The sequence below is a fragment of the Limulus polyphemus genome, unplaced genomic scaffold (assembly GCF_000517525.1).
Source record: "Limulus polyphemus unplaced genomic scaffold, Limulus_polyphemus-2.1.2 Scaffold234, whole genome shotgun sequence".
Lineage (NCBI taxonomy): Eukaryota > Metazoa > Arthropoda > Merostomata > Xiphosura > Limulidae > Limulus > Limulus polyphemus.
The window spans coordinates 690,435-703,579 of record NW_013665844.1 but is presented as its reverse complement, the minus strand read 5'-3'; the positions used below and the strand labels follow the sequence as shown (position 1 = coordinate 703,579).

Genomic DNA, 13,145 nt, shown 5'->3' with positions numbered 1-13,145 from the left:
ACAGAAGCAAGAAAATAATTTTTGTATTAGTATTTAATTTATCGTTATGGGATAACAAAAGATATCACTGTAACTTTTCTAAATCTTGGCAAGTTCCTGATTATTATTTAAACAGTGCTGCCTTATGTGTGACATAAGACCAATCATGTGCAATTTCTACTGCAAACAATATTTATAGCATAAACAATAGCTTCACTAACCCTTTAAACTCCTGTAGTGTGTTATAATCAACAGAAAACACTCAGGAGAGTTCATGATGGCAGTTGATTTGATCAGTGCCCACAACCAAGTAGTGAGTATGCTTGAACACAATACATTACCAATACAACAGACTCAGCTCTAGAAGTGCTCCAGCTACAAAACTACTTGAGGCCAGGACATGTGGATATATCCAAAATTATGATTCGGGAAATAGATGGAAATTTTTAGAAGAACAGTTGCTTTGAATACTTTTAGATGTAAGTAATTTATCCAGTGAGAATAAATATATTGAAAATGACACATAACAGTGCCCTAAATACTACTTGTGATACAAAGAACTTAAGAACAGTTTAGCTTGTAGAATTACTAAGCTTAGTTACATTCAAGATAACTGATCTCACAGTATCATATATATATATATATATTAAAAGGGAAAACTGTGTAGTTTACTTTTTACAGTTGGGAGCATTAGGTTAATTAATTAATTTTGTTTCAAAGCTTCATTTCTGGCACTGCACTCATGTTATAATACAGAATTAGAAATGAATCAATGTATTAACCTGAATGGTAATTTGATTTTAATAGCTCATAGTTGGAGTAATTTCTGCACTTTTATTAAATATTTTCCTTCTACAGTTTTCATGTCACAAGTTCAGTGTTTACCCTACTGATGAGAATCATCACAACACATACTCATCAAGACTTTGAAAGCTCAATCAATTTTTTCTTCCTTTCTAAAAATCACTTTATAAATTGTGGGGAACCATCTATCCATCTGTTATTTAGTACTTTGCTTTCTGTGACATCAGGTTAATTAACTCTAATTACAACTCTCAGTGTATCTATATAAATATAATAGTACTGTCTGTTGTATGTCCACGTAACTACTTTGCAGGGTGTGGATGGATCTTCACCAAAACTGGTACGGAGGTTCATTAGGTCCATGCAGGTTTTCAGTTTTGCAGTTTTTATGAGAGTTTTTGTATTTTTTACCACTACTTCGCTCCCTGTTGATGGATCTTCACCAAATTTGACATGAAGGTTTGTTGGGTCCATTGGGAGATACATATAATTTTTCACTTTTGCAATTTGTGGTTTTTATGGGCATTTTTTACAATTACATATAAGGGAAGCAACTTTTCATGTTCTAAGATAACCTTTCAGGGGATGGTTACTTCAGATAGTTAATAACTATATTCAAAATATCATCAAGGGAATTCATGGTGGTATAAATATATTACCTTTTACTCAAAAATAAGAAACTAAAAAGCTACACTTTTCACAGTGCTTGTACATTTTGCTATTACTGCTATATGCATTAGGGTTCAATTTAAAGTAATAGATACCATATTAAAAATATTAATATGTTTGAAATTTCTCACCTTTCTTTGATGAGCTTGAGTCCCAGCAACTACTGCTACCTGTGTTATTCAGACTTCCCATTTCCTTACTAGCTAGTGCTTTACTCCTGTTTGTATAAAAAAAACATATGTTAAATAATTTAGCTACACAATGGCCTAACAAGTCCCTAATTCTAGAATTATAAGCCATCAAGCATAACAATGAGTCATCACAGGATGTGTTGCTAAATAAAGAAAATTAAATATAATTAAAATTATTTTTCATTAATATTTATAAAGCAGTTGAAACAACATATAAATTGCAAAATGTTTATGTAAATTTAAAGAACAATCTTTAGGTTTATGTTTTTTACTGTGATAATTGCAATTAATGCATACATGTAAACTTATTAAATTAAAATATATCACTTAACAACAGATATGTGTACCACAAATCTTTGCTATTGCTTTACTGTTTACCTGAGGGAGGAATGTAATGCAATATTGGGATCCCTGATTAATTAGAGCAATGGAAAGATATAAACATTAAGGCAAGTCTAAAAATTAAGAAATGAGAGTTAAGCCACTTGTTGATCATATCAACATGTATAACACCAAAAATATGTGCATATTTCCCTAAGCAGGAAATATATTATTATTTAAATAGCAATGAGGTGAAACATCTAAGAACAGGTAATAATCTACTCAGCATCATATAATTTGTGCTCATATAACTATACTACTATTAACATACAATATAGAAAAAAACAAATGTTAACATAGTAAAAAAAGAAAATGGATTTAAGTGATATGTAACTTACAATATATATGCATGGCAAATTTACAAATATGTCATCAAACAAATTACACAGTTAATACAGCTATGATCTATGTTTAATAGACATGATTAACATATTTTAAGTCTGGGAAAACATTAAATTAAAAACAATGCTTTAAAATGAAGCAACTATTAAATCACAGTAACAATCACCCATAATTTTTTACAAACTTCTATTAAAATATTATAATTATGCAATAAGTTAGTTATATCTATTTGAATAAAATATTTATATCCATCTATAGGGTTGGCCTATAAGGCTTGTTTTGTTTGTACTTGTAGTTAAGCACAAAGCTACAGAATGGAATATCTGTGCTCTGCCACTGGGGGCACCTATAAGGCAATGGCTTGAAACATGTACTGTAACTGAATCCCATAAAATTTAATTTTCTATGACAAATTTAAGAAACAAATTTTCTTTCCTAGATACTATATATATACTATATATATATACTATATATAGATACTATATATATACTATACTAGCTTTGTCAGAATGTGGATACTTTATAGTAAAATACTTGTACTTGTTATCACGACAATATGAAAGCCATAAAATGTCTTTTTAATTTAATTTTTACACATTAAACTCTCAGCTTAAAATATTTATCTAAACAGTTATGTACAGATTTTTTTATATGGAGATTGTCAGGGAGGAGATGCGAGTACAATAATAATCATCCACTGAAAATACTAGAGCTGAAAGTTGGTGTTACCAATCTCAACCACACTTTATTATGGGAAATGTGAACAGATAACAGGAATTGACATTCTACAGGTAAACCACAAATAATACAAATAAAATCAATAATAAAGAAAAATCCTATAGTTTAAAATTACTTGTGGAGTAAAAATCAATGTGAAGAATAAGATAAACTAGAAAATTTTAAACATACCAGAACAAAAACAATGTGCAGATGATAACAGCAGAATAATGTGTACAGGACATGGCCTACTCTCTGACAATATAATTGAAGTCACTAAAGGTCAACTTTAACATCATATACTTCTAAACTTTTATTAATATGCATCAGACACCAAAATTGTTAACTGCAAAGGTTAGTAGATAATAACAAATGCAACACTTCAAACCAAAAATTAGCAAAGTCACTCCACAACAACAGCAGTTATGAGACATAAATGCAAATGAGGTAAACATCGTAAAGAGTATTATGAAATGGTGGTAAACAATCAATAGCTGTGTTCAAAGTCTTGTCCAAATACATCAAACATTTTGGTTTCACTGTCACTAGTTGCTACTGTTCTTGGTCTGAATACATGACAACTATGCGTAAGTGAGTCAGTAGTATGCAGCCACTGACACACATTTCCATCCTCTGATGTGAAGGATAAATGTCCTCTAGAAACCATTTGGCATGTTAAACTTTCAATCAACTTAGTACTGTGCCATTGTTTGGATGATTTGGAATCAGCTGCAGAAAAATGTTTGTGTGCTACAAATGTAAAGGACTTTTGTTTTAATACTTTTTAAACTCTTGGAGAGTTCAATGGTCCAATAACCTGTTTATGCAAAATTCTAACCTTACAATACAAAACTGGATTTGTGTAACAACCTTTGCTGTAGTCAGATTACAATCTTCTGTGGCACAACTCCATATGCATGTCAAGTGTGAATTATTGTCCATAAGTGTTGTTATTGAGGAGCGAGTTTGGTAACATTTGTTAATGTCTACACCTTTTCCCTTGAAATTTTGGATGTTTATGTATTTTAATGAAATTTCTGAAGGACATGTTCTTGAATGACATAGTAAAAGGGGTAAACCTACAGCACCTAATTCCATACAGCTAAAACGTTTTTCCTAAAACTTCCCATTTCTAAATTAATTGCATGTCAATGAACTTTTAAATTAATCTTAAAAAAAAAGGTAGAACAAGGGCAGAGTGGACAATTGTGTAAGAGATAAGCATGGTACTGTAAAAGAGGTAGCAGTGTAAATATTTATATAATGATGGTAATAAAAGGGTGTAAAGGAGGATAGTAGTGCAAAAGTTTAACAGCCATCTAGCAGTTGGTTACTCTTACACCAGAAATAGCTGACCACAAGTGGTCAAAATCGTAAATATCTCAAATGAAGATGCAAAATAAGAATAATTTGTAATCTCAGTATACCATATGTAAAGATTGTATAATAGGTAAAATATGTCAGAATACTAGAAAGATAATCCAATACTTCAAAACTACAGTTTTAAACACGTTTTCTTGACTAAACGTTGAATAATTATCTTACTTAAAGTTTCCACTAGCCTACCTCCTCTTTCCTAGTTCATCTTTCTAAAACTACTAAAGTAGGAAGGAAGGCAGGAGTGGGCATAAATATTATATCTATTTGAAATTATTTAAAAAAATGTTAGCTTCAAGTTATGTACACACATGTATATGTTAAACAACCTCTGCATGTGAATTTAGCTGGAAATCTAATAATGGAGAAAACTAATTCAATGCCTAGAACTAAGTGTGTGTATATAAAGGAAGTTTTTTTTTATAACTAACATAATCATGTATGATATGCACTGTTAAGTTCAGATTAATGGTGTACCTAAAACTAATGATGTATTTATCAGCCCTAAATAAAGCACTTGAGTTAAATGGCGTAACTGAAACTTTTTCTTTAATATTTTTAACACTATTTGTGGAATTCAATTCTTGCAAGAAAATACTTAAAAAAAAGAAAAAGATACATAGTTCATCCAACTGAGTGGGGAACAAAACGTGTTGGAAGAAATTATTAAATGAAAGAATAAAACAAATAAATTATGTGGATCAACACATTTTTCGATATGATTTTTGTTACCTTGACTTACAAATGTCTTAATGTAGAACTTATCTTCAAGAGTTATGTAAAAATTGTAGTAAATAAATACTTTAGTTTATACACAATTTTTTTTAACTTACTGTTTTTTTCTGTTTGTTTGAACACTTTCATCTGATGAATCAGACAGATCATCATGATCACTTGTTTGGTTTCTCTGGATATGTGAAAAAAACAAGATCAATCAAAGGATGATAAAAATATCGTTTAATTTGTTTTCAATGTTTTTATGAACACAATTACTCATTGTGATCATTGATGGTTCTCTAGACCATATTTACATGCTTCATTTATTTATGCCAATAATGTATATTGCTTTAAAGGTAAATGCAGTGAAAATATGATATTATCAATCTAATAACTGATGGTCTTTCTGATGCTTACATACAGCAAGTGAAGTTGATAAATTTTATAGAATATCTCTCTTCACAAAAGTAATACAAATTATTACCAACACAACTGTGCCATTTTCTTTTCAATGGGCATATTCTTTTGGCTGCAGCTCTATTTCTTGGATCACCACAAATTATATTTTGCAACTGTTTTAAATTTTTACTCATAGCAATAAAGGGTGTAAAGTTAGGAAGTTTAGGAACCATAACTCCAGAATTATGGACAAAATTGGTAAATTTGTGAGGGCCAAAAGGACTGTTTAAAAATCTTTAAAATAACATCTCTATTATTATTTTTTTCTAACCCTACCCAAATGCTGTGAAAAGCCAGAGCTGAAGAATTTGTTTATTTATTACAACATTAACCAGGTAGACTATAAGCACATGATGGAATATTATTTATATATATTAAATACTTAAATCAATGACTAATTTTCTGGAGACACCAATATTTATATTAAAGAAAAAAGGAAATTTAGGAAGCAATTTCTCTTTAAATATAAATTTTTGGAACTATTTCTTTAAAAAAATGGCTTTTAGAAACCATTTTTTAAACTTAGGTTTAATTAAATATGGTTGCCTTTCCCACAAGAACATTTCTTTCTACACTAAAATGCCTAATGATGCCATTAAGGCTTGCACTTGGACTTGCTTTCTTGTATAAACAAACATCACATTTTAATGATGCTGACACTTCTTTGCATCTTTATTTTGGATCATTGTGACTTGACATGAATGTAGTATAAATCACTCTTATGACCTCTCGATACCGGATATATTTGAGGTGTATATCCCTACTATGAAAGTCATTCTTAGAAAAACTGTTGTAAACCAGTACACATCAGATAATGCAGTTGTTTTGTGGTAAACAACTATCACCTCGTTTCTTGCTCCGATAGACCCCTATTTGACTATCATGAAGTCATGTATAGATTATTGAATTATGTGTCCATAGGAAATGCATGTATGTTATTTTTGGATTTGCAATTTGAATATGTGAATTATAGATTAAATTTCCTATTGTGAAGACCTGTCTATATGAAAAAATAATCTAGACTGTCAATGTCTGGTCTTACAAGGGTTCACTGTAGAAGATTCTTTTTAGCAACACTACTGTATAATACAACAGAAATATATTTCATTAAGATGTATCTTTTTTACAGAAGTTCTCTAAACTGTAACATAAGACAGAATAACCCTATAATATAATTACCTATATTATTTAATGAAAACTACACAAAATTAACTATACTTGGTCTATTAAATGTTTTAACACTACATTCTTTATTCAGTCCTTCAGGGTTTTTCAAGAAAAAGATTGTATTACAATACTTCAACCATACTATATCCAAAAAACACAGTAGTATTTGGAACACTATAAGACATTTGTTACAACAACAATTGTTATGTCATTAACATCTTTTTGTAAGTGGGAAAACATAATCATAATTAATTATTCTTGTCATAAGACATTAGTACAAGGCCAATAATATTTTTAAACACTACTATGTTGCATCTCACCCAGCCTGATGAGCTCTGTATTGAGCAAAATGAGTTACTGACAGTGAATATAGCTAAAACACTGTGTTGAAATACTATTATAAATTATTTTTCTTCTTGAAAAATCCTAATCAACACAGTGGCAAATGTATATAAACCAGATTACTCTAAATGGAGAGAACACCACAAAAAATGCTAGAAATAATTCTTACTTGCATAACAATACTTGGATTCTTATGCTGTGTTTTTGGTTTTAGCACATCTACAGCACCACTAGGAGGTTTTATTGAACGATTTGAAATCATCTGCTCCATAACTTGAGTTATTTCTGCAACTTTTTGACCCCTACCTTCATGAACCGTGACAATATTTGGTTCAACTCTTCTCACAACAGGCCTTACAGTGTCAGAGAATTCTTCTTCACTACTAGAAAGAGAACAGAAAGTTACAATTTTTTTACATATGAGTATTCATAAAAACAACATTTTCAATCTGACCTGTTGTTTTAAAACTGAGTAAGATACTTGTGTATAGCCTACAGTACAGTAAATATAGGACTGAATAGTCTAGTAAAAACTCTGCAGGTAGACTTAATACCTTTGTTACATAAAAGAAATAAAATTAACTTGAAATATTTAATTGGGAAAATATCATTCATGCTGACCACTAACTGGCATCACAGGAACTTTGTGTCCAAGAAAAATAAAGCTGCATAAGATTGTAAACAAACCACTTACAAAAATATTAACTTCCATAAACCTTATATGATTCTTGTTTGTCACATTGAAAGATGTTTATATATAAGTCACAAATCCTTTACTCAGTTCTGTTAAATAGCTAAAATAAATGGTTTTATCCATTTCTATAAAGCCTTTTTTAACCTATGTGTTTTTCTAACATCATGAATGGTTTTATTATAGTCATTGTAAAAATAAAGCTTTTGAAATTACATTTTTCTTCATTTAACTTATATTTAAGCCATCATATCACATTGTGATTTGGTCATTTCAGCATTTTATTTTTTTCTCATTTCTGTTAAATAAGAAGTAGTTTTATTATATTCATTATAGAAAGCTCTCAAGATTCAATTTAAAAGGGAGTTGAAACAATAAAAAAGACAGCAATGGTTTGCAGTTGGTTTCTTAACTTGTATCTCATTAATTGTCAGAAAATAATGGTAAATTTGTTGAAATCAGCTCATCATTTCAACCAATAGCAGCAACTCAAAACCCTGCTTCTTGACCAAATTCAGTGAGAGCTGATCACAGAGGTGATACCAATTGTCAACGTCCAACTAACAAGGGTTCATTGTATATAATTTCTTTGTAACAACAATACTGTATATTATAAAATAAATATTCATTTTTATTGAGATATTTTTATTTTTATTTCAGCTGGTGAAGTCCACGCTTAGAAATACATGCTTTGCATGAAATCTAAAGTGTAACTCATGGTTCAGGTCATAGTTTAATATACAGAACATTACAGGATACACTGTTTTTATATATTTTTGTTATTTTAGATTTTTGCAATTTTTTAAAACATGAATAACAAGAATAATATAAATGTTAAAGTAGACATTCTTGCACTTGATCTAAGATTGTTTCAAACTGCATATTAAAAGTGAAACAGTGCTTCTAGCAGATGTAGCTTAGATGCATTAATACCTCAGAAATGGTGATACTATCTGTTCTAACTTTTTTATATGACTTGGCCATTGGAACTTCCATTCCTCTCAATAATGTTGAAAATATAATAGAAGTGAATATATATACACAAAATCTACAGTTTTATAATTCTCTATTTCACTTAATCTAAACCTGTATACACTGAGTTTCTTTAGCAGCATTTAACAGAACATATGAATGATTGATTCTTAGTACGCCATTGTGTACAACATTATACAGGATGGTCCAAAATGATCTTTCCTGTTTTAACTAAATAAATATAATCATATATTTTTAAACATCTTGTACCCAACTCAAATAGTTTTTATTGAGGTTCAACATTACTGGTTCTCAGCATGTCTAACAAATATTCAATTTCAATCCACATTCAATGCAACATGCCCACAGGTACAGTGGTGATGGCATCTGCTTTCCTGGTCTTTAGCTCTGTGAAGTTTGCTATAGATATGCAATACATAATATTCTTAGTATAACCCCAATGTAAGAAGTCGAGAGGAGTGGTGTCCGGCAAATACGGAGGCCACAATATTGGCCCACCATGCAAGCCAAATGGTGCATTGAGCCTTTTCTTGCTGGGTTGCCATTTTATGGGGGTAACACTAGACATTGGAGCAAAAAAAAACATGACAATAAAAACTGTTTGAATTGGGCTAAAAGATGTTGAAAACTGTGTGGCTGTATTTTTTTAGTTCAATAATCGTAAAATTTTAAAATAGGAAATATAATTATAATTTTGGGCCACCTTCTATTAGTACATTACAATGACATTCCATTTGATCATATCTTATAAAATAGTGCAGAGCCAGTAAGCAAGCTTAAAAAATTCTCACAAGGTTTGTACAAGCAAAAAGTTGTAAAATTCCCCATTATAACTGATGCTAACTACTTTCTATTCTTCAAATGTATAAATGACAAGTTTACTGAGTTTTTCTGTTAGGTAAAATAATGTTATATAATTTTTGGTACTGAAGTGTTTTTCCATACGAGTTAGTGATTTACATTGACCTTGTAACTATCAAGTAATAATCAGAGTTTCCATATCGTTTAATATGACACATGTAACTTCACAAAATATGGCACCTTTCAGTAAATATAAATATACACAAAAAATCAGATTTTTTTAATCAAGGATTTTTAACAAAGATTTGTCCATCAATATATGGAGTCAGTGTTGACTGCTCTGAATGCAAAATAATTTTCAACTTCAGATTATAAAATATTTTTCTTGATCTGAAATTTTCAAATTTCATTTGTGTAACCTCTTAAAGCCTCCTAAATAAATATCAATTTTGTTTGTTTTTTCAGGTAAACTTCATATATTTTTTTTGTTATTTTTTCATTTCTAACACTATACGAACTCTTGTCAAGTCAACCAACAGTGTAACCACCATAAAAAAAAACCTTTCTTCTTCTAGAATTACTGCAAATTGTAACATGAAATTACAGTTATTTATTCTAAATAGCTTTAAGCTTGTAACTGTATACATTTGTTTATACTTAATTTTATTGTTTCATCACTAACTAATAATCCTTCCACACAACTTGTAAATCATTCAGTGAATGCATATCTCAAGTTACTACATTAAATGAGGTAATGCATGAGTTACTTGCAGATAGGGATGAGAATGAAAACATATGGAGTGTTTTGTTGTAGGAGATTATTTAGTACAGCACAAGGATAAGATAGTCTATGGGGTAAATAGGGAGAAAATAATTAAATTATGCTATCCAGGGGTAGGTGTGGATGATATAACAGACAGAGCAAGTGAAATAGTAAAGGCTGCTAGTAGTGAACAGTCTACACGTAGGGGCTAATGATGTAGGGAATGGAAGGTCAGAGGAGCTTATTGTTAAGTACAAAGCATTGATAAATGTATTCAAAGAAAAAGGCCATAATTCCATCAGGGATACTGACAAGACTTAACTTTGGGGATGAAATTATAAGTAGGTCACTACGGATGAATACTAGGCTTAGGTTAATTTTTAAGGAAAAACAGGTTGGCTGGTTGGATTTATGGGAGAAAGAGAAAGCTTTATAGAAGGGATGGTTTATATCTGAACAGGGTAGGAGTTGCTTGCAAAGGCTATTAACTCAACTGTAAGTGCAATTTAAAACTAGGATTAGACAATGGAGATGGTCAGAATAGTGAAGAAAAAATAAGATGTAGAGAGGGGTATAGTTTGGGAACAAGGTAGTTTTAATGGAAGGTTAAACCATTATTATTGTAATGCTAGAAGTATAAGAAATAAAATGATGACGTTAGAGCACTGATCAGAACATAGAATTTTGATATGATGGCAATTAGTGAACACTAACAAAATATAGACAATTCTGATGATAGAAATGTTTTGAAACACGAGGTTATAGGTTGTTTAAAGTATTAAAAAAGAGGGGAGGAATGGCTTTATGTGCAAAATATGAGTAACATCCTGATCAATTGGATAATTTCAAAACAAATAGCAACAAGGTTGAATCTATTTGGGTTTTTGTTAGCAGTTACAAGGAGAAAAAGTCTTTTAGTTGGAATTTGTTACAGACTACCAGATGAAATGAATGACATTAACAAGAAACTATACAGCAAGATAATTATGGGAGATTTTAATTTTAGGAAATGTTAGAGTAAAATCATAGGGGAGACTGGATTTCAGAAACTGTTCAGCATGGTTTTCTTCACCAACTGGATATGGAACCTAATAGGAACAATATTATTTTAGATTTATTACTAACTTCCAATAAAGAAATGGTTAATGAGGTAGAAACTAAGGAGCATCTGGGTGCAAGTGATCATTGCTCAATTACATTTGATATTTTGCTGCATATGGAGATAAGTGATAGTGAGATTTTGATTCCAAATTTCAAATCAGCAAATTTTGAAAAGATAACGACAAGAATTAAGTGGCATGATTTGGGCAACTGAATTAGTTGGAGATACTGATCAAATGTGGAAAATTTTGAAAATAAATTCTTATATATTCAAGACAGACATATTCCTTATAGACAAAAACGGGTGGCTACAAGTCAAAAGACCAGGTTGGATCACAAAGAATGTAAAGAATATTACAGGAAAATATTATAAGCATAATTAAATTGACTGCAATGATGAGAGACTTTGAGAATTATTGAAGATCAAGAAAGTTGGTCAAATGGGAAATTAGGAACCCAAAAACATATAGGGAAAAAAAGGTTGGCTGAGAATGTAAAAATTAATAGTAAGGTTTCTTCAAATTCATTAAGGGTGAGCAAAATGTTAGGATGAGAGTAGGGTCTTTGGATAATAATACAAGAAGGCTAATGTCTGTTGACTGTGAGATAGCTAGTTTATTAAATTATTTTTCTTCAGTTTTTACTAATGAAGATTTAAGCAATATTCCTCATCCTGAACAGTTACTAGATGGAAACAAGATCAAACAAGATAATCACATTAATTCTGAGCTTGTTAAGAAAAAGTTGGAAAGTGTAAAGAATAATAAAGCTCCTCGGGCCAGATAATTTTTACCCAAGGGTTTTGAAAGAGGTTAAGGAATAGATATAAATCATGAAGAGTACTTAGCTTAAGTTTTACTAACAGTTAGTAAATGGTTAGTACATCTGCACCTCTCACTGTACATCCTCTCAGCAGATTTTGGAGATGAAGTTTTAGTCAAATTCCATTTCTCAGGACTTTGATGGAGTGCTGATACTTTTACTCTGCTATCATAACTCTTGTCTAGTTCCTCTTCAGATTCCTCACTTGTTTCCAAGGAACTAAAAGGAAAAATGATACACAAAACTATCCATATTATTTCCCATACACACACACACAAACACATACATATATATTTGGAAAACAAAGATGTTACACTGAAACTAGTGCATAGATAATTTATAATTAAGAACATTTTGGTACCAAAATAAACATAATCAACCTAAGTTAGCTTGCAATTGCAAGTTCGTAGATCTTCTTTACATAGATTTTGATATTAAAAACTCAAAAAATTATAAATTTAATTTTACTGTGAATGACTGATTTGCTTATTTACAATTAATTACTTGCCAAATAATAATATTAGTGATATAGTCTCCATTCTTATCGATGATGCTTTTCCATCTTATAATCGGGTTGTTAATGCCCTGATTAAAGAAATCACTTGGTTTGAAACTAAAAACATGTCAATGTCCTATTTAACACCTTCCACATTTGCATACATTTTCCCATTAAAATGGTGTTACAGCGAACGAAAAGATGGTAATCTGATGGTGCCATATCTGGAGAATATGGTGGATGGGGGAGAATTTCCCAACCCAACTCCATAATCTTGTGTTGCGTCAAATGTGCCACATGTGGACATGCATTGTCGTGGAGAAGAAGAACACC

General features: G+C 30.5%; 1 protein-coding gene across 4 annotated transcripts in view; it reads right to left on the bottom strand.

Moving 5' to 3' along the window:
- The window catches only part of LOC106478625 (zinc finger protein DZIP1L-like), a 93,199-nt gene that overhangs the window by 2,622 nt on the left and 77,432 nt on the right, over nt 1-13,145 (bottom strand). For 2 of the 4 annotated variants that reach the window (XM_022382251.1, XM_022382252.1), the window contains exons 17-20: nt 12,386-12,535; nt 7,315-7,528; nt 5,294-5,367; nt 1,584-1,669 (exon numbers count right to left, since the gene is read on the bottom strand). In XM_022382251.1, the coding sequence (XP_022237959.1) occupies nt 1,584-1,669; nt 5,294-5,367; nt 7,315-7,528; nt 12,386-12,535 (524 nt within the window). The remainder of the gene's footprint in view (nt 1-1,583; nt 1,670-5,293; nt 5,368-7,314; nt 7,529-12,385; nt 12,536-13,145) is intronic. The other 2 variants (XM_022382253.1, XR_002609949.1) reach the window with 2 other exon arrangements.